Source organism: Gekko japonicus, unplaced genomic scaffold (assembly GCF_001447785.1).
Source record: "Gekko japonicus isolate JY-2015 unplaced genomic scaffold, Gekko_japonicus_V1.1 scaffold151, whole genome shotgun sequence".
Classification (NCBI taxonomy): Eukaryota; Metazoa; Chordata; class Lepidosauria; order Squamata; family Gekkonidae; genus Gekko; species Gekko japonicus.
Window position 1 is genome coordinate 908,375 of NW_015174277.1, and position 20,894 is coordinate 929,268.

Consider the following 20,894-nt stretch of genomic DNA (forward strand, 5'->3'; position numbering starts at 1 on the left):
GATGCCTGTGAAGCATACAGATTGAACCCCTTCCCCACTATCAGGTGACTGGATCTGCTGACAGGAGTTGGTCCCTTTAAGGGGGTGGGCTGTGTACTCCAGACAGTGAGTGGAGCTCCTGTGGCTTGCCTCTCTCTGCCCCCTGCCTGAGATGAATGCTGGACTCCACATCCTTGTCACATGCCCCCTGATGGGTTCTGGTGGCCCTGTCCATCATAGTGCCACCGCCTCCACACAATGTCTACTCTGGCTGCAGCAGGATGGTTGCTATAGACGCTACCCTGGTTATGATCAGAAAATACTGTGAACACACTGACTTTGTTTGCTGGCTATTACGTTACTCATACTTATAGGGAATGGGCTTGTGCCACCATAGTTATGCAGTGGCTGGCCACCGCAGCATGACTGCAGCACAGAATTGCTCTGTCCAACTCTGAATCTGCAGAATAATAGGTCTGGAACTGAAATACCAAGGATAATAGTGGATTAATGGAAACTTAGCTGAATGCAAGCATAATATAAGGGATACTGCATGGGATGGCAATTGAGTGGGGCACCTTAACCATTTCTGTGTTTTTTGGAGCACAGATGAATTTGTAAGCAACTTAATCCGTCTCTTAAACTGAAACTTTTCTGACCCTAGATTTTCCTTTGATATAACCTCAGGTGCACCTAACCCCCTAAAACCTCAATAATTATTTTCCTCTCAATTTAGATCTCAGCAAGGACTGACTTTTAAAAAAACAAACCAAAAACCTGCTGATTATCTTTCTCAGGGCACTGAATTTGTTAGTTTTGTCATGAGGAGTTAATTAAAAAGAGCCCCGTGTGGTTTAGAGGTGTTGACTGTATTGGGTTGCCTTTTCCTTTCTCCCCTCAGTTTGCTTTTAATTGTGTTTTGCTACAGTTCACTTATGTTTCTGTGAACCTTGACTTTCTGTCACTCACACACAACTAGATTTGGGCTGGAACTCTAGCTTGTCTCTGGTGGGCACGGTAGTGTAACTGATATATTGGTTTCAATGCAAAATCTTATTATTATAGAACTCGTATCTTGAAAGGTCTAAAGCTGAAATCTAAAAATAATATTATGCAAGTAAAAAAAATGACATCTGATTCTGACAATCCTGATTTGTGAATTAATTTAACCTGAGATGTTGACCATCCATCCTTTCCTTTCAACTTGTTCAGAGTGGGGGCAGCAGAAATGTGGCTGTTTGGCACCTGGGTAAATCAGGCTGTCAGTCCCTTTGTCCAGGTGACACTCTCTCAGATGTAGAGCCATTCCAATCAAAGCAGATTTACCTTTCTTATCTTAAAAAGACAGGAAAATGTAGGCACCCTCAGTTTTGCAGTAATTTTTTAAAAAAGGAATGCTTGATTAAGGTTGTAAGCAGCTCAGTTTCTTACTTCACAGCAAGATCGCAATCTACTTCACTTGATCTGCATACACAGTGGGCATTACTCAGATGTAATGTGTGGTGCAGCATGGTTGCAGGCTCAGTGTTTGCTGCTCTCAAAGGAAGCATCTTTGTTTAGCCTTTGTTGTTTGCCAGCCCCCTTCTCTGTTCTCTGTCCCACTGTGAACAAACACCTATGTGCTTGTGTTTGGAAGTCCTGAGATTATTTATCTGCCAGAAGGATATTTGCCATGCTAAACACAAACATCTCAGTTTGGCCTGGTAACGGACAGTGCTGACAAAGTGAAAGGTGTCTGACATCAAAGCAAGCTTTTGGGATGGAGACAGATGAGTATTCCACCATTAATATCCTTACCCAGTTCTTAAAGATTTATTTAAGGATGACCAACCCAAAAATGAACCTAATTTTAATTGCATGTTTTAGAGACAATGAAAAGAAGATTGGGATTTGTTCAATTGCTTTTTGCCCCCTCTCTGATCTTTTTCCTGCCTCTTCTAAAAGTGAAGAGGATTATAAACCAGTAACGTCAAGACAGTCTGCATTACTTGTCTTTATCACTATGCAGAATCTTTTATCCCCCCCCCCCCCAAGGCAGCATGGAAAGAACAGATTTATGGACTGAAGGAACATTGTTTAATATGTCCATATCCATCTAGATTGACAGTTTCTACAGACCTGAATTTCCCAGGGGAACACAGTGTTACTGGTGTCAGTGGATGGCATCATTTACTTCAATGTTCCATTATTAAATTGATAACAAGATAATTCCTCTGCTTCGCACAGACTTGACAGGGTTTACAACTGTTAACTCTCTTATTGCATGGGATTTGATGCTCTAAGAGGGTTTTTAATAAGAAGCTTATTTTGATTTCAAGCCAGCAACAAATCAAAATTTCAAAGGGAAAACATTTTTTTCCCAAGTCCCTAAGACAACAGTAATTGGAAGCAACCCCCCTCCATTTACAAGAGCATGCTCCTTTTTGTGATTGTATTTAAATGCCTCGAAAAGCACTATTTGTCTATGCTAGTAGTAAGCAAAATGTATATCCTATGATAAATGAATTTTCTCACATATTTGAATTTATGTCAAAGTAAATTACTGGATGTAGCATACCCTGTATTGGATCAATACCTGCTAATAAAGAAGTTTACATGATTTCTTGCTCTACACACCAAATTGTCAGTCCATGGGGCAGCATGCTTTTAAACAGAATGTGGTCCAGAAACCCATTATACTTGGGCTAGCTGGCTATGTGGGCTGCCGATATACAATAAACCCAGATGCTTCTCCTAGATCCTTTAGTCTCTCAAGGCTATTACCAGACATTTTAACCTTTAAGGCTTTTCTTTACAATCATGAGGTCTACAAACTTGAAAGAAAAGAGAGGATCCTAAGAAACTTTAAGGATGCATTTGATGTTATACAGTCAGTCACATTCTGTTGGGGGACAGACCCTCCCCCTGGCACTTCCCTCCTTTGGAGAAGCCTGACAAGCCTGTCTGCCTTCAGATAAGCAGGGGTGGGATGTGAGGTGATGCTAACAGGGGGCAACTGGGCAGTGACAGCAGGCTGACCAGCAGAAGGATGACCTCTGGGGACTCCCTAGAGAAGGTTGGATGACCAGCAGGCCAAAACAGCCCTCGGAAACATGGGATGGGCTTTAGCCCTGGGGAAGAAAGACTAGGAGAGTCTTTTAAAGACATGGAATGAAATGGCAGGATGAAGAGGGTAGAGGGATGCTAGTCCATTGGCCAGTTGCTGAACAGGCTAGAGACATATTTGTGGAAGCCCAGGGAAATCCAGCCCCAGGTACTGTTGGATCCCCAAGCATCGAGAATAAATCCACGTTTTCAAGAAAAGCAAAATTTATTTCAAAGCGTTGAAGACATACTCAAACACGTTCTTTGTTAGAACTGGGGATACACAGTTAGGTCAAGCATAATAAAGGAACTTCAAACAGATACAGGTCCAATGAATAGCTTTCCCGCTGGTGGGCTAATGAAACAGTTGCGCGCCCAGTCCATGGGAACCAGGCAGAACATCAGACAAAACACAGGTGCAGTACTCATGGGAAAAGCAATAAGCAAGCATTACAGCATCTTCTCCCCCACACAACCTCCAGCAGTTATCTTTTGCATTCCAACGCAGGAGCAGGATGATAGAAACCAAGCCGGGTGCAACAGGGAAAGGATATGTACACAGAGGTCACAGAAAACAGAATGGCAGCTTGCTGACAGGTACTCCTTTATAAGATCTGCCTGAAGACAACCATGGAGGAAGGAGACCAAGTCTTGTACTCAAAGCCACAGGGCAGACAGAGGCTAGAAAGAGGGCACCAGGGTGAGGGAATACCCCCTCCTCTCTACTGCTGAGGCATTGATCATAGGCATGGTCAAAAAGGACACACTGGAGGAGATCCCCCTCCAGAACCTGTGGCCTCTGACTGGCAGAGTCTGACACATTCCATAGTTTAGAATCAAGACAGTGGAGTACAATTAAACTCTGATATTTTAGCTCAAAGTTATCAGAGAGTAAATAGAAAACATCAACATAGGAAACGTCACATCATGTTCTCAAATCTGCCCCCTCAGTTTTCATCATTTTATTTATTCATTCTTCATTTCTAACTGATTTTATCTGACTGGAGAGGAGGGAAAAGCAAGAGGTTGAAGGCAAGTGTCCTCCTTGCTACAGAGGATTGGATCATTTTTTTATTTTATTTTATTTTTATTTTAACTTTCAACTTTCTACCCCGCTCGAACCCCCAGGGGGTCTCTGAGTGGCTTACAGTTAATCGATTATCCCTACCTATAGCCACATATACTGGGGATGGGGACTGCCCTACCGGCACCCTGTGGAGGGTCTTTGTTGATCTTCTTCCTCCCGGTCGGCTTGTTGGCTCGGCTTCCAGGCTTCCGGCTCTCACTTCCTCCTTCTCCTCACGGTCTTCCGGTGGCGGATCAGCAGGCCCCTCTGGCGCGTGGTACACTCCGGCGCGGCTCTGGCTCCGTCCGCTTGGGCTCCGCCGTGCCTGCACTTTCCACGATCCTCGCGGCTCTTGGCTCCACCTTCCGCCACATCCAGTCCACTGTAAGATGTTGCACTCAGTCGCCATTTTTTGCCGCTCGCCGTTCTGCCATTCACCGCTTGCCACCGATACTCCACAAACCCCCTCGACGGGGGAGGGTGCCCCCTACCATCTAAGGTAGGTAACCAATTTATCTACTTGCAGTTTTTGGTGTTAATTCCTGCTTTCGAACCACTGGGTTAGCGGGAGCTGGGACTGGGGCCAGGTGCTTATTCTGGACGCGGCGGGTTTCGAACACCACTCCCTCTCATTATACTGCACAGAGAATTGTTCTTATTCAGCCCATACCTCTTTATGTCCTTTACCTTTTGTTTGTATGTAGTCACCTTAGTTTGGAATGCTGTATCAGCTATCTCCAAATATGTATAATGATTTTATGGAGATGAATCTGTACTCATCAAGTAGAAAGACAATATGGTATAGTGGTTAGTGTGTTGGACTAGGATCTGGCACAAATGGGTCTAATTTCCCAACTCTACAGTAGAAGCTAGCTGGGTGAAGAAGAGATTGGATTTATACCCCACCCTACCTGAAGGAGTCTCAGAGCATCTTACAATCCCTTTCTCTTCCCCTCCCCACAACAGACACCCTGTGAACAATGCTCCCTCTAAGCTGTGGAGTCTTGTGAGCAAAAATTCAACTTTGTGAGCTACTGGCAGTGAAGTTGTTAGTGAGCAATTTGGCTGCTACATAAATTAGATTGCTCTGAAGCTATCCTTCCTTGAGTTAAGACAAAAATGTGTGAGCCAGAGACTAAAAAACGGTGAGCTAGCTCACATTAACTCACCTTAGAGGGAACACTGCCTGTGAGGTAGGTGGGGCTGAGAAAGCTCCCTCAAGAACTGCCCTTGAGAGAACAGCTCTGAAAGGACTTATGACTGACCGAAGGTCACACCAGCAACCTTATGTGGAGGGGTGGGGAATCAAACCCGGTTCTCCCAGATTAGAATCCACACTCTTAACCACTACACCAAACTGGCTCTCTATGACTTTGGGCTTGTCACACTCTTTTAGCTTAATCTATTTTTCAAGGCTGTTGTTGTGAGGATAAGATGAAGGAGGGGAGACCAATGTGGCCTTATGCCACCCAGCATTAAGTAGAAAGGCAGGATTTATCTTAAAAATAAACAATAATAAATAGCAAAAGGGAAAAGGATAAATCTTCCTGTTCTCATCTCATGCATGGATTTTTCAAGTGTTCCCTGACCTCCTGAAAGTCTACTTCAGCAGTTTAAGTTTCATTTATCATATATTCATTCCACATCCTACTTGGAAAAACATGCTCTTAAAGACCTAAGTACATTAGAAGAACAAAGCTAGATCAGACCAAATGTCCATTTAGTCAATGGAGAAATGCATTTTCATTTGGAAGTTTGGGCTGTACAAAATCTTCATATTTAGTTTTTTTAAAGTTTTTAGGTTTCCTAGCAGAGGACAGTAAGATGGGAGAAGTCACTTGCTTTCAAACTGCACCCATATAAAGAACTCCAACACTTTATAAATGCTAATGACCTTCCTGGTTGGAGTCAATGGTCAGCTAGCAACTCTAGCTGGAAGCTGACACCTAAAAGGGACACAAAGACTTGGGGGGGGGAGAGGGTAGAATAGATCTTCCTGGAAATATCAGGAAAGGATTCTTTGACCCACAAGGGGTGGGCAAATGGAGATAATAAATCCTTGACATAGAAGAAGAGGATCCATTTTGGCTGATTCCATCTGGGGGAATTAGCTGTCACACCTGAGCTCCATGAAGGCTGTCATTGTCATTTGGAGCAAAAAAAGGGCTGACTGCCTGAATAAAGACACCAAGGTAATGAGAAATTTTTAGAATACTGTAACTTCTCAACTTAAAAAGCCTGTCTCACAACTAGACTGGCTAGGGCATGTACAGAGTGAGGGGCAGAAGAATTGCCTGTTTATACATTTCTTTTGTATTCCTTGCTCAATCTGTTGCTGTGTTTTGAAAGCTGGTAGTTGTTCTCCATACCACGTAGACCTCCATCATTCAAACACACTATTTAAAATGGGTGCTGGCTGGGGACAGGACACAGTTGGTTGGTAACTCACTAAGTCCCTGGAGTGCATAAGTGCTGTAAGCCATCCCTGTGGTACACTGTCACTGGGTAATGGGAAATGCAGGCACTATATGGAGCCTTAGAATAGCAGTGGCGGAAGGGAAGCTGGGAGTGCTGGCCCTCTTGGAGGGCAAGTCCTAAAATGCCCGGTTGGTGGCAGTGGTACTGAAATGGTCAGGCAGGCCAAGAGAGTGGCATGGCACCAGGTGGAGATGCAGACAACTGCTGATGCCCACATGCCTCAACCAGCTGCATGGTGCCTTTGGTGCCTGTGGGTCAGCAGGGCCATTCCACTATATAGTCCAGCTTGATGTTCCAACAGGAACCAGCCAGATGCTTTGGAAAAGCCCACAAAGAATAATTCTCCAATGTTGCTGGTTCCCCACATCTGATAGTCAGGGGTTTACTCTCTCTGAAAGTGAATATTCAGGCCCCTGCCACACGGCAGAAAAAAACACGGCCAAAGTGCGGCTATTTAGAGCCGCACCAAAAGAGACCCGCGGCGGCGGGATCACACAGATCCCCTGAGCCGCCGTGGCATTGCTCCCCGGCATGATCAGATGCCGGGGACGAAGCCACCGACGGGGGACCGAGGCAGCCGGCTGCGCATGTGTGCGCATGTGCAGTTCGGCCAGGAGCCTCGGATGCGCCGGCAGAAGGACGCGCCGGCAATCCCACGGTCGTGCTTGCCACAGCCTTTCTGGTAAGTCCACCTCTGTAGGTGGTTTGTTTTCATTGTGGATTTTCGGCCTGAAGGGCCAGATCGGGGACGGGTGCGCACCGCTTCCCAGATGTTGCGGTGGGATCGCACCCATTTGCTGTGCCCCCAATCCGTCCCTCTTCCGGCCCTAAACCTCCCGTGTGACCGGGCCTCAGTCTAGCTAATTGCAATTGATAGTTTATTCAACTATACAGTTACTAACAACTTTGAATGTAACATGTCTTTGGCAGACCCCATTACTCACTGATTCTCACTGCCTACGAAATTTGGTTTGGTTAGACTGATGATCAACTAGGAGAAAGGTGATAAATTTTGGTGTAACAAATTCAGGAAGTTTGGGAATTAAGAAGATGTGAGTATAATCAGAGACGTTGGAGTCTGACTGCCTTCACACTGTTCAAACAGAACTGTTCTCCCCTTACCAAAAGCTCCAAACAACAACAAAGGTCCAGCTCAGACAATGTTCTCTCTTATCTTCTCTCTGTGCCTAGGGAAATAAGTGGTGTTTTTCCTGATCCATCCACTAGAAATGTCTGCCCAACAACTGACACTAGGGAGATTTTATTTGGGTTACTGTGTTCTTAATTTTTTTTTTTTAATTATAGTTAACCATTCTGCTCAGGATTTTTACTCATTCCCATTGATTTCAATGGGATATACATTTCTGTTAGTAACTGGAATTTTATTTTAACTGGAATAACAATATCAGGGATTATACCAGTGCATCTTCCAAGCCAAACTTCAGGCACATTTATGTACTTATTTATTTGATTTATACCCCACCCTCCCGCCAAAGCAGGCTCAGGGCAGCTTACAGATACAAATATCTTATAAATTTAAAATGCGTAAAACAAGATAGAATCTAAAACAGTTCATAAAGTGTTACAAGTTTGATGGTGAATAAATTGTCCTTAATTGTCACCACAGAAAATCTGATCAGCATTAGATGAAAGCTGGCATCGGGCCCCATATATCATGTGGGCATAGGACACAATATCCCTTAAAATTCTCACATACAGATGTGCCAATTGGCATGCAAGTTTTCCCTCTTTTCGCAGGACCTTCAAGGTGAATGAAATAGGAGAATGTCTACTTTAAACAAATACATGGTAAGAACAGCTAAACTGTCTCTGCTCAACCTTGTCCTGCTACATTCTATGCTGTTTGGCTCGTTTATCCTAGTATAAATACATACTTCAAGTAACACAGCCAGGCATGGGATGGGTAGGGGTTAGCTTCTCCAATCTGCACCCTCTGATTTTCTTTTTTTTAAACACACCTCCTTGTGCTTCACTGAGGGACTGCCTGTCTCCCCCCTTCCCCCAAAAAATCAGAAGTATATATATACATGCAGAAGAGGGGAAAATGAGGCAAAAGGTACATGAAATTCAGAGATGTCAGAATCAGTGGTCCTTTCTCACATTTTTAGGTGAGAAAAATAGTAAAAATAGTCTCTCCTCTATAATCGCTGATAATTTATTACTTCTTTGACGGGGTTGACCCTGCTTAGTTCCGGAGATCTGTCCAGATCAGTCTAGCCTGGGCTCTCCAGGTTGACCTCAAGGTTTAAAAGAAAGGGGGGAAAGAACAGCACCAGGGTCAGCCTCCACTCTTCGCAAATTCCAAAGGGCCCTAGTATTCCATTGGGTATTGGAGGCACATGTGACTTTTTTGACTTTTGTGTGTGTATATATTTCTACTGAGGGAGGAGAATGAATGTTCTACCCCTCCTACTTGGCAAAGCAGGCCTTTATAGGGAAGGGAACAGCCTCTGCCTTCATTCCCCTCTGGTGTCCCCACAGCTAGCTACCGCTTATTGCCAGTTGGGGGTCAGAGGGAGAAGAGCTGTTTAATTCATCTACCTGCCTGCTATTGTAAGTAAACCACTTGCCTTGTAGTTCCTTGAAGAGGCAGCCTTTCATTGTTCTGTTTGCTAGTTTTAGACTTTTAGCCATTTATTTTAAGACATCTTTTTTTTAAAAAAAGGTCTTTGTATATGAAATGTTAAACAAACAACTTTTTATTTCCCACAGTCTTAAATGGGCTGGCGTTATGCTATATTTTTGTTTACTTTCTTGCCCTATGGCAAGCTAGAAGAAGGAATGTTAATCTTTCCTTTGTGCATCTTTCCCTTCTTCTAGACTAGGTATGAGGATATTATTGTTAACAAAATCTCCCATTCCCATACATAATGATTTTTTTGCATGCCATTCTTCTTTCCTAGAAATACCAAAGGCTTTAAATTGATTAATCTGACCTCCTGTATCTGCTGTTTGTTTCTCTTCTTTGCATACCACCCATTTCCCCCCACTTCAGCTGGAAATGGTCACCTAACAGAATCAAGGGCCTTCTCTGAAAAAGCAGCAGCCATTCAAAGTCAGCCCTTCCAAATCCTTAACAAAAGGAATGGTGAGCCAGCATTCACAGGAAAACTATATACAGTAATTCCTTTTGCATCTCTGGTGGAAAGTACAAACACTGTGTACCAAAACAACAAGACCATGTGGTAAAAACACTCTTCAGCTCTTCCTGTCATGCATACATCTTTGGAGTCACTCCCCTTCCTCATTGTCTCATGCATCTTGAAAAAGAAACAGTGTCCATAAAGTGCCAGAAAATATACAGATGACTGGAAAAGGCATTTTCCTGTTAGGATTAATCACAAGAACTATAGTAACAGATGAATTCTGTTTATAATTTTACCTTCTATTTCAATCTTCCCCTGCCCCATAAGTATGCACTCAGCAACCTGATTCCTCACAGTCTCCCACCTCTTAGAGTAGAGATGAGCAACAAGGGCAAGGGACTAAACCCCTCACAGGTTTCCCATCTTGCCTCCAGAATAATTTCTACCCCCCAAGGCTTCTAAATATGAATCTCAACCAGCCATTCCAAAGAGCCGCAGAAGCTCAGTAAGAGTCTTCCTCTTGAACATCATACCTGCTCTTTCCGGTCTGCTAGATCGCATGGATCGCTGCCTTGATGTGGCGACTGTGAAGGGTCTTGCGTGATTCAGTGAGGCTACAGGCTATGCCGTGGAGGGCCACTCAGGACAGAAAGGCCACAGTGAACTCAGACAAAACGTGATCCACTGGAGAAGGAAATGGTAACCCACTCCAGTATCTTTGCCAAGAAAACCCCATGGACAGTAACAGAAGGCTAAAAGATATGATGCCGGAAGATGAGTCCTCAGATCAGAAAGTGTCCGATATGCTACTGGGGAAGAGCAGAGGGCAAGTACAAGTAACCCGAGAAAGAGTGAAGCAGCTGGGCCAGTGTCGTTGGTACTGGCTCTGCTGAGGCTGACTACTCCTCAGATGAGGAAGAGGCAGGGAGCAACCCAGCCTCCTCTGGAGTCAGCCCAGAAGAAGAACCCATAACAGTACCTGAGGAGGAAGAATCCCCAACAGCTGCACAGGAGGTGCAGCCAGAAAGAAAGACTGACCCTGAGCCTGGCCCAGCACCCCCAGTTGCAGACACTCCGAGGCCAGACTCCCCGCCTAGTTCTCCTGAGTGCCCCAGACATAGGGCATGCCAGAGGCTGACTATGCAGGAACGAAGAAGGAGTGCCAGACAGCAGCTCCTGCAAAGGCAACAGGAGGAGCTGTAAGCCTTTGCAGACTCAACTCCCAGGGAAGGGAGGACCTGTTCAAAAGCACTCCTTGTACCTGCTCCAGCATGGCAACAACTCCGCATACTCAGACCTGCTTTTGTGTGTGTAGCAGCCGCTCCTTGTCCTTGAAACCTGAAACCTTGAATTGACTTCCCGGCTATCCAACCTTTGGCTTTGTGGCTTACCTTTATTTCGGACCATGTTTCCAGTGTGGAGTCTCTGTGGCAACTAGCCAAGACAGCACAGCCAAAGCCAAAAAGGACGCTCAGCTATGGATGTGTCTGATGGTGAAAGAAACGTCCAATGCTTCAAAGAACAATACTGCATAGGAACCTGGAATGTAAGATCTATGAATCAAGGTAAGCTTGATGTGGTAAAAAATGAGATGGCAAGACTGAACACCAACATCTTGGGAATCGATGAACTAAAGTGGACGGTAATGGGCGAATTTAACTCAGAAGACCATTATATCTACTACTGTGGCCAAGAATCTCATAGAAAAAATAGTGTGGCCTTTACAGCGAACAAGTGAGTGAAAAAGGCAGGAATGGGATATAATCTCAAAAATGACAGAATGATCTTGGTCCAAATCCAAGGCAAACCATTCAACATCACAGTAATCCAAGTCTATGACCCAACCAGTGATGCAGAAGAGGTTGAAGTGGATCGTTCCATGAAGACCTACAACACCTCCTAGAACTAACACCAAAAAAAAGATGCCCTTATCATCATAGGGGACTGGAATGCCAAAGTAGGAAGTCAAAAGGTAACCGAAATAACGGACAAGTTTGGCCTTGGAGAACAAAATGAAGCTGGGCAAAGGCTAACAGAGTTTTGTCAAGAGAACACTATGGTCATAGCAAACACCCCTTCCAACAACCTCTACACAAGGACATAACCAGATGGACAAGACCAAAATCAGATTGATTAGATCATTTGCAGTCAAAGATGGAGAAGCTCTATCCAGTCAGTTAAAACAAGACCTGGAGCTGACTGGCTCAGATTATGAGCTACTCATTGCAAAATTCAGGCTTAAACTGAAGAAAGTTGGGAAAACCACTAGGCCATTCAGATTTCACCTAGATCACATCCCTTATGAATATACAGTGGAGGTGAAGAATAGGTTTAAGGGACTAGATTTGGTAGACAGAGTGCCTGAAGAACTATGGACGGAGGTTCATGACATTGTACAGGAGGCAGCAATCAGCACCAGCCCAAAGAAAAAGAAATGCAAGAAAGCAAAGTGGCTGTCTGATGAGGCTTTACAAATAGCAGAGGAAAGAAGGAAAGTGAAAGGCAAAAGTGAAAAGGAAAAATTTACCCAACTGAATGCAGATTTCCAGAGAACAGCAAGGAGAGATAAGGAGGCCTTCCTGAATGAACAATGCTAAGTAATAGAGAAAAACGAATAGAATGGGAAGGACTAGAGAACTCTTCAAGAAAATTGGAGAAATCAAGGGAATGTTTTGTGCAATGCTGGCCATGATAAAGGACAAAGACAGTAGTGACCTAACAGAAGCAGAAGAAATTAGGAAGAGATGGCAAGAATACATAGAACTATATAAGAAGAACCTCAATGTCCTTGACAACCATGATGGTGTGATCACTGGCCTCGAGCCAGACATCCTAGAGTGCAAAGTCAAATGGGCCTCAGGAAGCATTACTAACAAGAAAGCTAGCAGTCATAATACTGACTTAGATCAGTGGTCACAGATGTAGAAAAAAATGTAAACATTACTAAAGCAATTTCATATCAGGAAAATAGCTATAAAATGTTTTACAGATGGTATATCATCCCAGAGCAACTGACAAAATTTTTATTCTAATCTACCAAATGTATGTTGGAAATCTCAAAGTAGTGTAGGAGTAGGGAACTTTTACCATATGCGGTGGTTATGTGATAAAGCAAAAAAGTATTGGTGTTGGACTTATGAAATATTACAAAAAATGTTAACAAATAATGTACCCTTTGTACCAGAAATATTTTTATTGAATATTTTACCAGAAAACTGTAAAAAACATGATTCTTATCTTATTTTACATGTAATAACATCAGCGAGAATATTATATGCCAAACATTGGAGTAGTAAAGAAACACCTTCAAGAGAAGAAATGTTAAACAAATTGTTGGAAACTGGCAAAATGGATAAGTTAACTTTAATTTTGAAAGGACAACCAGAGACAACTTTTGAAAATACTTGGTCAAGACTTTACAAATGGCTTGAAGGATACAGCAAATAAAATTTACAGACTTGTAAAGCATTACAAGGACATATAAACTATAATGTCTACATATCTGCAAGACATATATAAGGTGTAATGGCTAAAATTATAATCAAATTAGGTATGAGTTTTGTTAACAAGAAATGTAAGAATACTTAGATACCCTCATTTTACGTTTTGTCTGTTTTTGCTAAAATAAAAAATTGTGTTGTTTTTTTAAAGAAAGCTAGCGGAGGTGATGGTATCCCAGCTGAGATATTCAAAGTCTTAAAAGATGATGCTGTTAAAGTGCTGCACTCAGTATGCCAGCAAATTTGGAAAACACAACAGTGGCCACAGGATTGGAAAAGGGCAGTTTGAAGAGAGGAGAGCGCAAACGTTGGTTTGAAACTCAACATCAAAAAACCTAAGATCATGGCATCCGGCCCCATCACTCCTTGGCAAATAGAAAGGGAAGTCATGAAAGCAGTGACAGAATTCACGTCCCTGGGATCCAAGATCACTGCAGATGGTGACTGCAGCCATGAAATTAAAAGACACCTGCTCCTTGAGGGGAAAGCTAAGGCAAACCTAGGCAGCATAATAAAAAGTAGAGACATCACCTTGCCAACAAAAGTCTGTTTGGTCAAAGCAATGGTATTCCCAGTAGTAATGTATGGCTGTGAGAGTTGGACCATAAGGAAGGCTGAGCACCAAAGAATAGATTGAATTATGGTGCTGGAGAGGACTCTTGAGAGTCCCTTGGACTGCAAGGAGATCAAATCAGAAGAAGGAAACGGCAAAGGATGAGATGGTTAGACAGTGTTATCGATGCAATGAACATGAAATTAAGCAATCTCCGGAGGGTGGCGGAAGACAGGAGGGCCTGGCATTATGTGGTCCATGGGGGCGTGAAGAGTTGGACTAGACTGTGTGACTAAACAAGAACAACAACAACAATATATTTACAATGGAGGGAATGCTTTGCCGTAGCCCTAGGGAAACAAATGTTTTAGGAGCAAATCTATATTATACTGCATGAATTCTATATTGCAATATGAGCATTTCTGGATCACAGTTAATATGACATTGTTTTGTTCCATTCCTACCAGGACTCTGTAGAGTCAACATAATATATCTAAAAAATTGTTACTTTATATGCATATTCTTTTGTACTACTGATCTATTCAATGTACTTTCTGCTTCCATAGTGAAAAGAATCTTGATTTCTGGCATGCTGATTCGTTAACTCCCTGTTTAAACTGCCTCTCTCAAAATGCAAAAGTATTTACAAATCAATTTTCTTTGTTTTTAATATTTATTATAAGGCAATCATTAATCTCTCTATATAATAATTCTGTTTTGGTAGTGGCAGTCTCCTGAACATTCCACATGCTCCCAAATCAGTTGGCTCCCTGATCTGTCACTCAGAAGCTGTCCCTATCAACTGGCTGCGTTGCCTGAGTCTTGCCTCCAATATTCTAAACAGTTTGCTGTTCCTCTCCCCCCAATAGCCAGTCGGAACACAGAGGTCATTTGCATATGTACCAATAGGTTAAAAAGATCTATTTTTGAGCTTTTCAGATCGTGATTTGTATTAGTCTTTACCCTATCCCCATATCCAGTAGGAGATTTAGAATAGAATGGTAGCTTTCCTTCCCCTATCCAGTAGATGATGGCTGCGGTCACACGGGCGGGAAACTGCGGGGAGGGAGCGTGGCTATTTGCACCGGGGCAACATACCTCGCGGCAGCGGGATCAGACATCCCGGCGAGGTTTCGGCGAGGTCCCGTGGATTAGGTGGAGGTGCTGATCACACAAGCATCCGCACCTCCAGCAAGAGCCGATGGGAAGGGGACAGAAGGAGCTGCCCCCTCTGGGAGGGCCGTGCACAGCCCACCCTGGGCAGGGTCCATGAGCCGCTTGCAAGGAGGGGAGGGAAGGGGGAAGTAACCCGCCAGGTCCCCCCTCCCCACCAGCATCCCGCCTGCCCTCCCTTCCTCCCCCCGGGACACGCGGCCCTCTCTGCCTGGCCGCCGCCGCACACCCCCATCGCAGCCCCCCCGTGGCCCTCCCTCGTCCCTAACGATGCCGGGCGCCTTTGTGCGCATGCGCTGTTGAGCGCTTCGGGGGCATGGGGGGGAACTACCCGGCGGGCGCCGGATGCCACGGAAGCCCAGCAGGGACGCGATCAGGCGTGCACCCTTGCTGCGCTGTTCCCGGAAACTAGTACCTCGGAGGTACTAGTTTTTTACTGCGCTTCTTCCGACGGTCACCACGGATCAGCCACAGGAGCTCTACGCTCCCCAGATGTTGCGGTGAGATTGCGCTCGGAAACTCCATTACTCTTCCATCTCTCTTGCGTGCCTAATGCTCCATGTGACCGCGGCCTATATGTATCTAGATCTCCCTAAACCATTTCCCATAGTAATAGTGATAGGGCATTAGTATTCCTTTCCCCATTCCATATATGTAGTGTGTAGTAAATGCAAAAATAAAAAAAAATCCCCCTTTGGGGGGTCAAAAAATAGTGTGTGTGCACTATCCTTGTATCCAAGCATAACTTACTTTGTCAGGGAAGTCCATCTTCAGCTCTGTGATACTTTTACACCAATAGGCTGCTGTTTTCTCACTGATGAGCTCAATGTTCAGAAAAGAACCTTGGCCTGGTCCATAAATAGGACCTGAGGTAGTTCCACGTATTATTCTTGGAGAAACATTGGTTACAATGTCCTGTTAAAAAAAGAAAAGATTTTAGATTTTTTTTTTAAATGCAGATACATAAAAATGAATGCTGCAACAAGAGGAATGGAAAGGGAAGTCACATGTATCCATTAATGTTTCAGTGAAAACCTAAATATATCATACGTAGATATGTGCCAGAGACAGAGAATACATTTTACAGAACATTTGACACAGAATGATAAGAGACATAATTGCTCATGCCATGTACTAGGGCTGCCAACTCTGGGTTGGAAATTCCTGAAGATATAGGGGTGGAGCCTGGGGAAGGTGGGATTTGGGGAGGAACCTCAGCAGGGTATAACACCATACAGTTCATCCTCCAAAGCCACCATTTTCTCCAGGGGAACTGATCTGCATAGTGTGAGGATCACATCTAATTCTGGGAGATTATCAGGCCCCACCTAGAGGGTGGCAACCCTACCATATACAATCACCACCTTTTCACTTCTGGGAAACAGCTGCTGCAAGTTTTCACGGCATTTTAAAAATTAACAAAACCTATCTGACCAATGCAGGACTGAGGCAAAAATGATCCATGCACATCAAAGGAAGTAAAGTAACCATCGTCCACATTCTTACTGACTGACTCCAGCCATAGGCCACAGGAGTAAAAACAGCAGGAGGTCCTGCAAAAAGTCCTTTTGTGGTATAAGCAAACAGATTCATTTCCTACATTTTGTAATTCTGGGGAGAAAGATATAAATGTTAATTCCGATATGCCATTAAAAGATATGCTGTTGGCTGAGGTCATCCAGAGATTTGGGTAGGGTTGTCTCCAATATGTAGAGGACACTCGACTTCTGACTGACCCTGGTGAGGATGTAGAAACCATGAACTGGTGCCTGGAGGCAGTTTTGGAGTGGCAGGCTAATAAGCTGAAGCTTGATTCTCGAAGGATGGACGTGCCACCCTTTAGCTCAAGGTCTGACCTGTGATTTAAGGTGTCACCTGTTCTGGATAGGGTTGCACTTCCCTTGAAGGAACAGTTTATTTATTTATTTATTTATCATATTTATACCCCGCCCATCCCACGAACGGCTCAGGGCGGCTAACAAAGTGGTACCATGTACCTAATAATATACCATAAAATCTTTAAAACTCTATAAAATCACATAGTCTAGGGGTACTCTTGGACCCAGACCGAGACCTAATGATAGATAAGCAGTGGCAGCTGTGGCCAGGAGCACCTTGTACCAGCTTTGACTCATTACCCAGCTGCAGCCTTTCCTGAGCAGAAAAGATCAATGGCCACTGTGGTACATGCTCTGCAGGGATGTCCTTGAAAAGTGTTCGGAAACTTCAGTTGGTGTTGAATACTACAGCCAGGATTCTAACTGGAGTGGGTTGCAGTGACCATATCACTGCAGCCTTGGCCTGTCCTACACTGGTTCACTATCCATTTCTGGACACAATTCAAGGCGCTGGTGTTGACCTTCAGTGATAACCAAAAAAATGTCTATTGATAAAGAAATGTGATAATTAATGACAAATACACAATTGTGTACTTTTACACAAGAGATTTAAAAATGTATGCAGATGGGAGCAAAGTAGGCCTGCCAGGTTCCCAGTTGGGGAGGAGGATCCCCCGCTCTTGCAGGCTCCAGCCTGATGCTGGCCAACTGGCTGGTGGGGGAAATCCCACTTTCAAAAAGACATCCCTGAGCAATGTCAGCAATGTGATAATGTCACTTCTGGAAGTGATGTCATCACATTGGTGATGATGCTCTACTTTTGGGCAAAACTCTATGGTTTGTAGTAGTTTTTACCATAGACTTTTGCCTCAAAAGTAGAGTGTTGCCCTGACTTCACCAACATGATGATGTCACTTCCGGAAGTGATGTCTGTGTGTCACCGATGTCCCCGCCCACCCCTGGAACAACCCCCCCCCAAATCCCTCCACCAGCAGGAGGAAGGCACCTGGTAACCCTAGAACAAAGGAGGTTGGAAATAGAAAAGGCCATATTCATATAGGCCACAGAATTGTGCAATTAACCCAAAGTATTCCATTATACAATGGTGGCAACTGCAGAAGCAAATATGCTTTGACCCACATGAACCAAGATTACACCCAGCAGAAATAATGATAGGTAGATATGCCTCTTAATGATGATCCAGCCATCATAAATTAAGCATCACCAGTTCATAATACCTTAAATACAATGATCTGCAATGGAAGCTGAATTAAGTTCAAAGTCCTCAACTGATTAGTACTGAGTGATGAATGTGGGCACATATGTAAAGGAATGTAAAGGAAAATTTGCTTCTTGTTATGTGTTATGTTTAAAATAGTTACTGTTGGAGAAAAATGGTCCTGACCAGTTTCAGACAGAGAGATGACACGGTCAGCCTATAAAATAGAAACCAAAAGAGAATCTCTTGAGTGTTTTGAGAACTGAAAGAAAAAAGATTTGAGAACTGAAACTGAGGGATATCCTCCCTAATGGTGAAGATCTAAGGATGAGTACAAAATCTGAGTTATATAAACAAGATGACTCAGAAAATGACTAGTAAGGAGAACAACCCACAATAAGGACAAGTCAGAGCACCAAAGAAAAGAACTGCAGAGAAACCTTAGTAGAAAACTTGGCTAATTGAAGAACTGCAAGGAGTTCACCTGAGCAAGGAACCAGGTTGGTCAAAAGGAAATCACTTATTGGCCAGGATAGGGCTGCCAAGCCCCACCCCCAAGCTCCTGTTTCCTGTCACCACTTGAAACAGTAGGGGGAGAAAAAGTACAAGAAAATGCCCATCAGGCTGACAGCATGACATTACTTCTGGGGGGAAACCTGGAGTCTGTTCTCTCCAGGAATAGCTGGAAACTCCATAGGTTTTCCCTGGAAATCATGTCACACTGTTGCCAATGGTGCTCCTCATGTCCCCATCACTCTAGTCTCCTGCTTGTTGCCAGGTTGTGCCTGACAACCCTATAGGGTTGCCAATCTCCCTGTAGTGGCTGGAGATCTCCCACTATTACAACTATTACAGCTATCAGTTCACCTGGAGAAAATGGCTAATCTTGAAGGTAAAATCTATAGCATTATACCCTGTTGAAGCACCCCTCCTCCCCAAGCCTCGTTCTTTTAGGCTCCACCTCCTAAATCTCCAGTTATTTTCTAACCTGGGGCTGGCAGCCCTCCAACCCTAGATAAAAAACAACAACAACTGTTCGATTAGGTTTAGCTGGATACATTTTTCTTTATTCTTTTTGTTCAACATATGCTGTTATGGTTTTTGTGCATGTTGTTTAACTCCCCCTCCCCCATATACATTACTGCATATGCATCCCGGTTTCTGAAACTTGTTATAGAGACGGTAAAAGCTTTTCCACTCTATCAGGTAATGGTGACGTTGAATGGGTTCTATAAGAAAACTATACATATTTCAGTTTAAAAAGCTGTTTGGTGAAATCAGTCAAGGAGAAAAAAAGACTTCCATCTGGTGGCAGTGTTAAAGGCCAATGCACAGGAAGTATCAAAACAGTTTTAACTAAGAAGCTGTCATGGCTTGCCTTCACATCCTCTCATGTTTTAGGCAACCTCCCAGAATGTGGGAGCATGAACCAACCCAGAGTTAACTTCAACTGCAGATGTGCCCTTCACATTCAAATGACAAAGGGGTTGAATCCATTCTCTCACTGCATCATTCTTCCACTCAAAATGGGAATGGGGAAAAAAACAAGCCTTATAATCAGGGAACTATATGTAAAGTGTAGCTTCACTTTTCGATGTCATAACTGAAAAGTAAAATGAGGGTTTAATTTGCAATGTGGCTTAAAAGATCTGTTCTCTAGGACATGTTTTAATTACAGAAGTTCAGTATGGAAAATGCCAGGATCCCTGAAGACTTTCAGGAGGCATCTGATCCCCCCCCATCTTTCCCTCCCCTAATAGCCTCCATAGCTTCTCCCATTTCCCTGCTTTCTTTGGTCCCTCCCACCAACAAACCTACCTAATTGTATCTGTCCCCATTCTGCTCTCCCTCCTTTCCTGCCATGGCAGCTTCTCTCCTTTTCTTTTCTGTCACTCACTTTTTCCCACTTCAACCTCTTTTCATTCTCTCTCCTTTCCCTCCTTCCTTCACTCCCTTTTGTCTTTCACCTTTTCAATTTCCCCTTTCCCAGCTTTGGCTGACAGTGCTCAGATGGCTTAGCAGTACTGTCATGGTTGTCTAGCAACCCCCCCCCCCCTGAACAGTACGCAGACGGACGAGTGATTTCAGACAACCCTAGCCGGCTCGCAGGCCAGCTTATATCCCCGTAAATCCACCACAAAGAACACCCCCCACTTCCCAATAGGTCCTAACTAGTGGCCAAGAGTCCCATAGGTTCTCAGCCCGGAGCCTAGCCCCATGGTTGGTGCGGACTAGGATCCACATCGTCCTTTGTTTATCGGAGCGAAGCTCGACGCTTGTTCCTGACCACGTGGTGCCCAAGCTGACCACGCGGTCGGAGCTTTATACATTACACCCCCCGAATAAAAAATCGCCACTGAGATATCAGCTTGTAGTTTCAGTGGGTAGTCATCTCTCAAAGCTACAAATTTACTTCTATTGGGGGGGGTAACTCCTCATTTTTTCTTTTTCTTTATGATTTCAGATTTTTCTGCAAACCTGGGGCTTCCCTTGCCCCACTGTGTGGAATTTTTTTTTATCCACTCTCTAGACACTGATTCAGAATTAGATACAAGTGGAGACCCACAAGAAACTTGCGGGATTGTTATCCCATTCCTCACACCTTTGCTTCCTTCCCTCTCTCCCTACATCTCTCATACTCTTTCTCCCTTCTGTCCCCCTTTCTCTTACTCTCTATTTGTCTTCCATGCATATTACTTCCTCTGTCTTTTTGTCCCCTCATCATTCCCTTGGTTTTTCTGCCTCCCCACCTCATCACTCTTTTTCTCTTTCTGCCCCATCACTCTCCCAGCCTCCTGCCTGCTTCCTCCCCCACCTCGCACAGCAGCAGCAGTAGCAGCAATGGTGGTGGTGCTCCCAGCCACCCACCTGCCTCCTCTCCCCCCCCCCCCAGCCGC

General features: G+C 44.1%; 1 protein-coding gene across 1 annotated transcript in view; it reads right to left on the minus strand.

The window, feature by feature from the left end:
- The window catches only part of LOC107121000 (dihydropyrimidine dehydrogenase [NADP(+)]-like), a 633,529-nt gene that overhangs the window by 102,015 nt on the left and 510,620 nt on the right, over positions 1-20,894 (minus strand). The window contains exon 14 of the mRNA XM_015423794.1: positions 15,691-15,855. Coding sequence (XP_015279280.1) covers positions 15,691-15,855 — 165 coding nt within the window. The remainder of the gene's footprint in view (positions 1-15,690; positions 15,856-20,894) is intronic.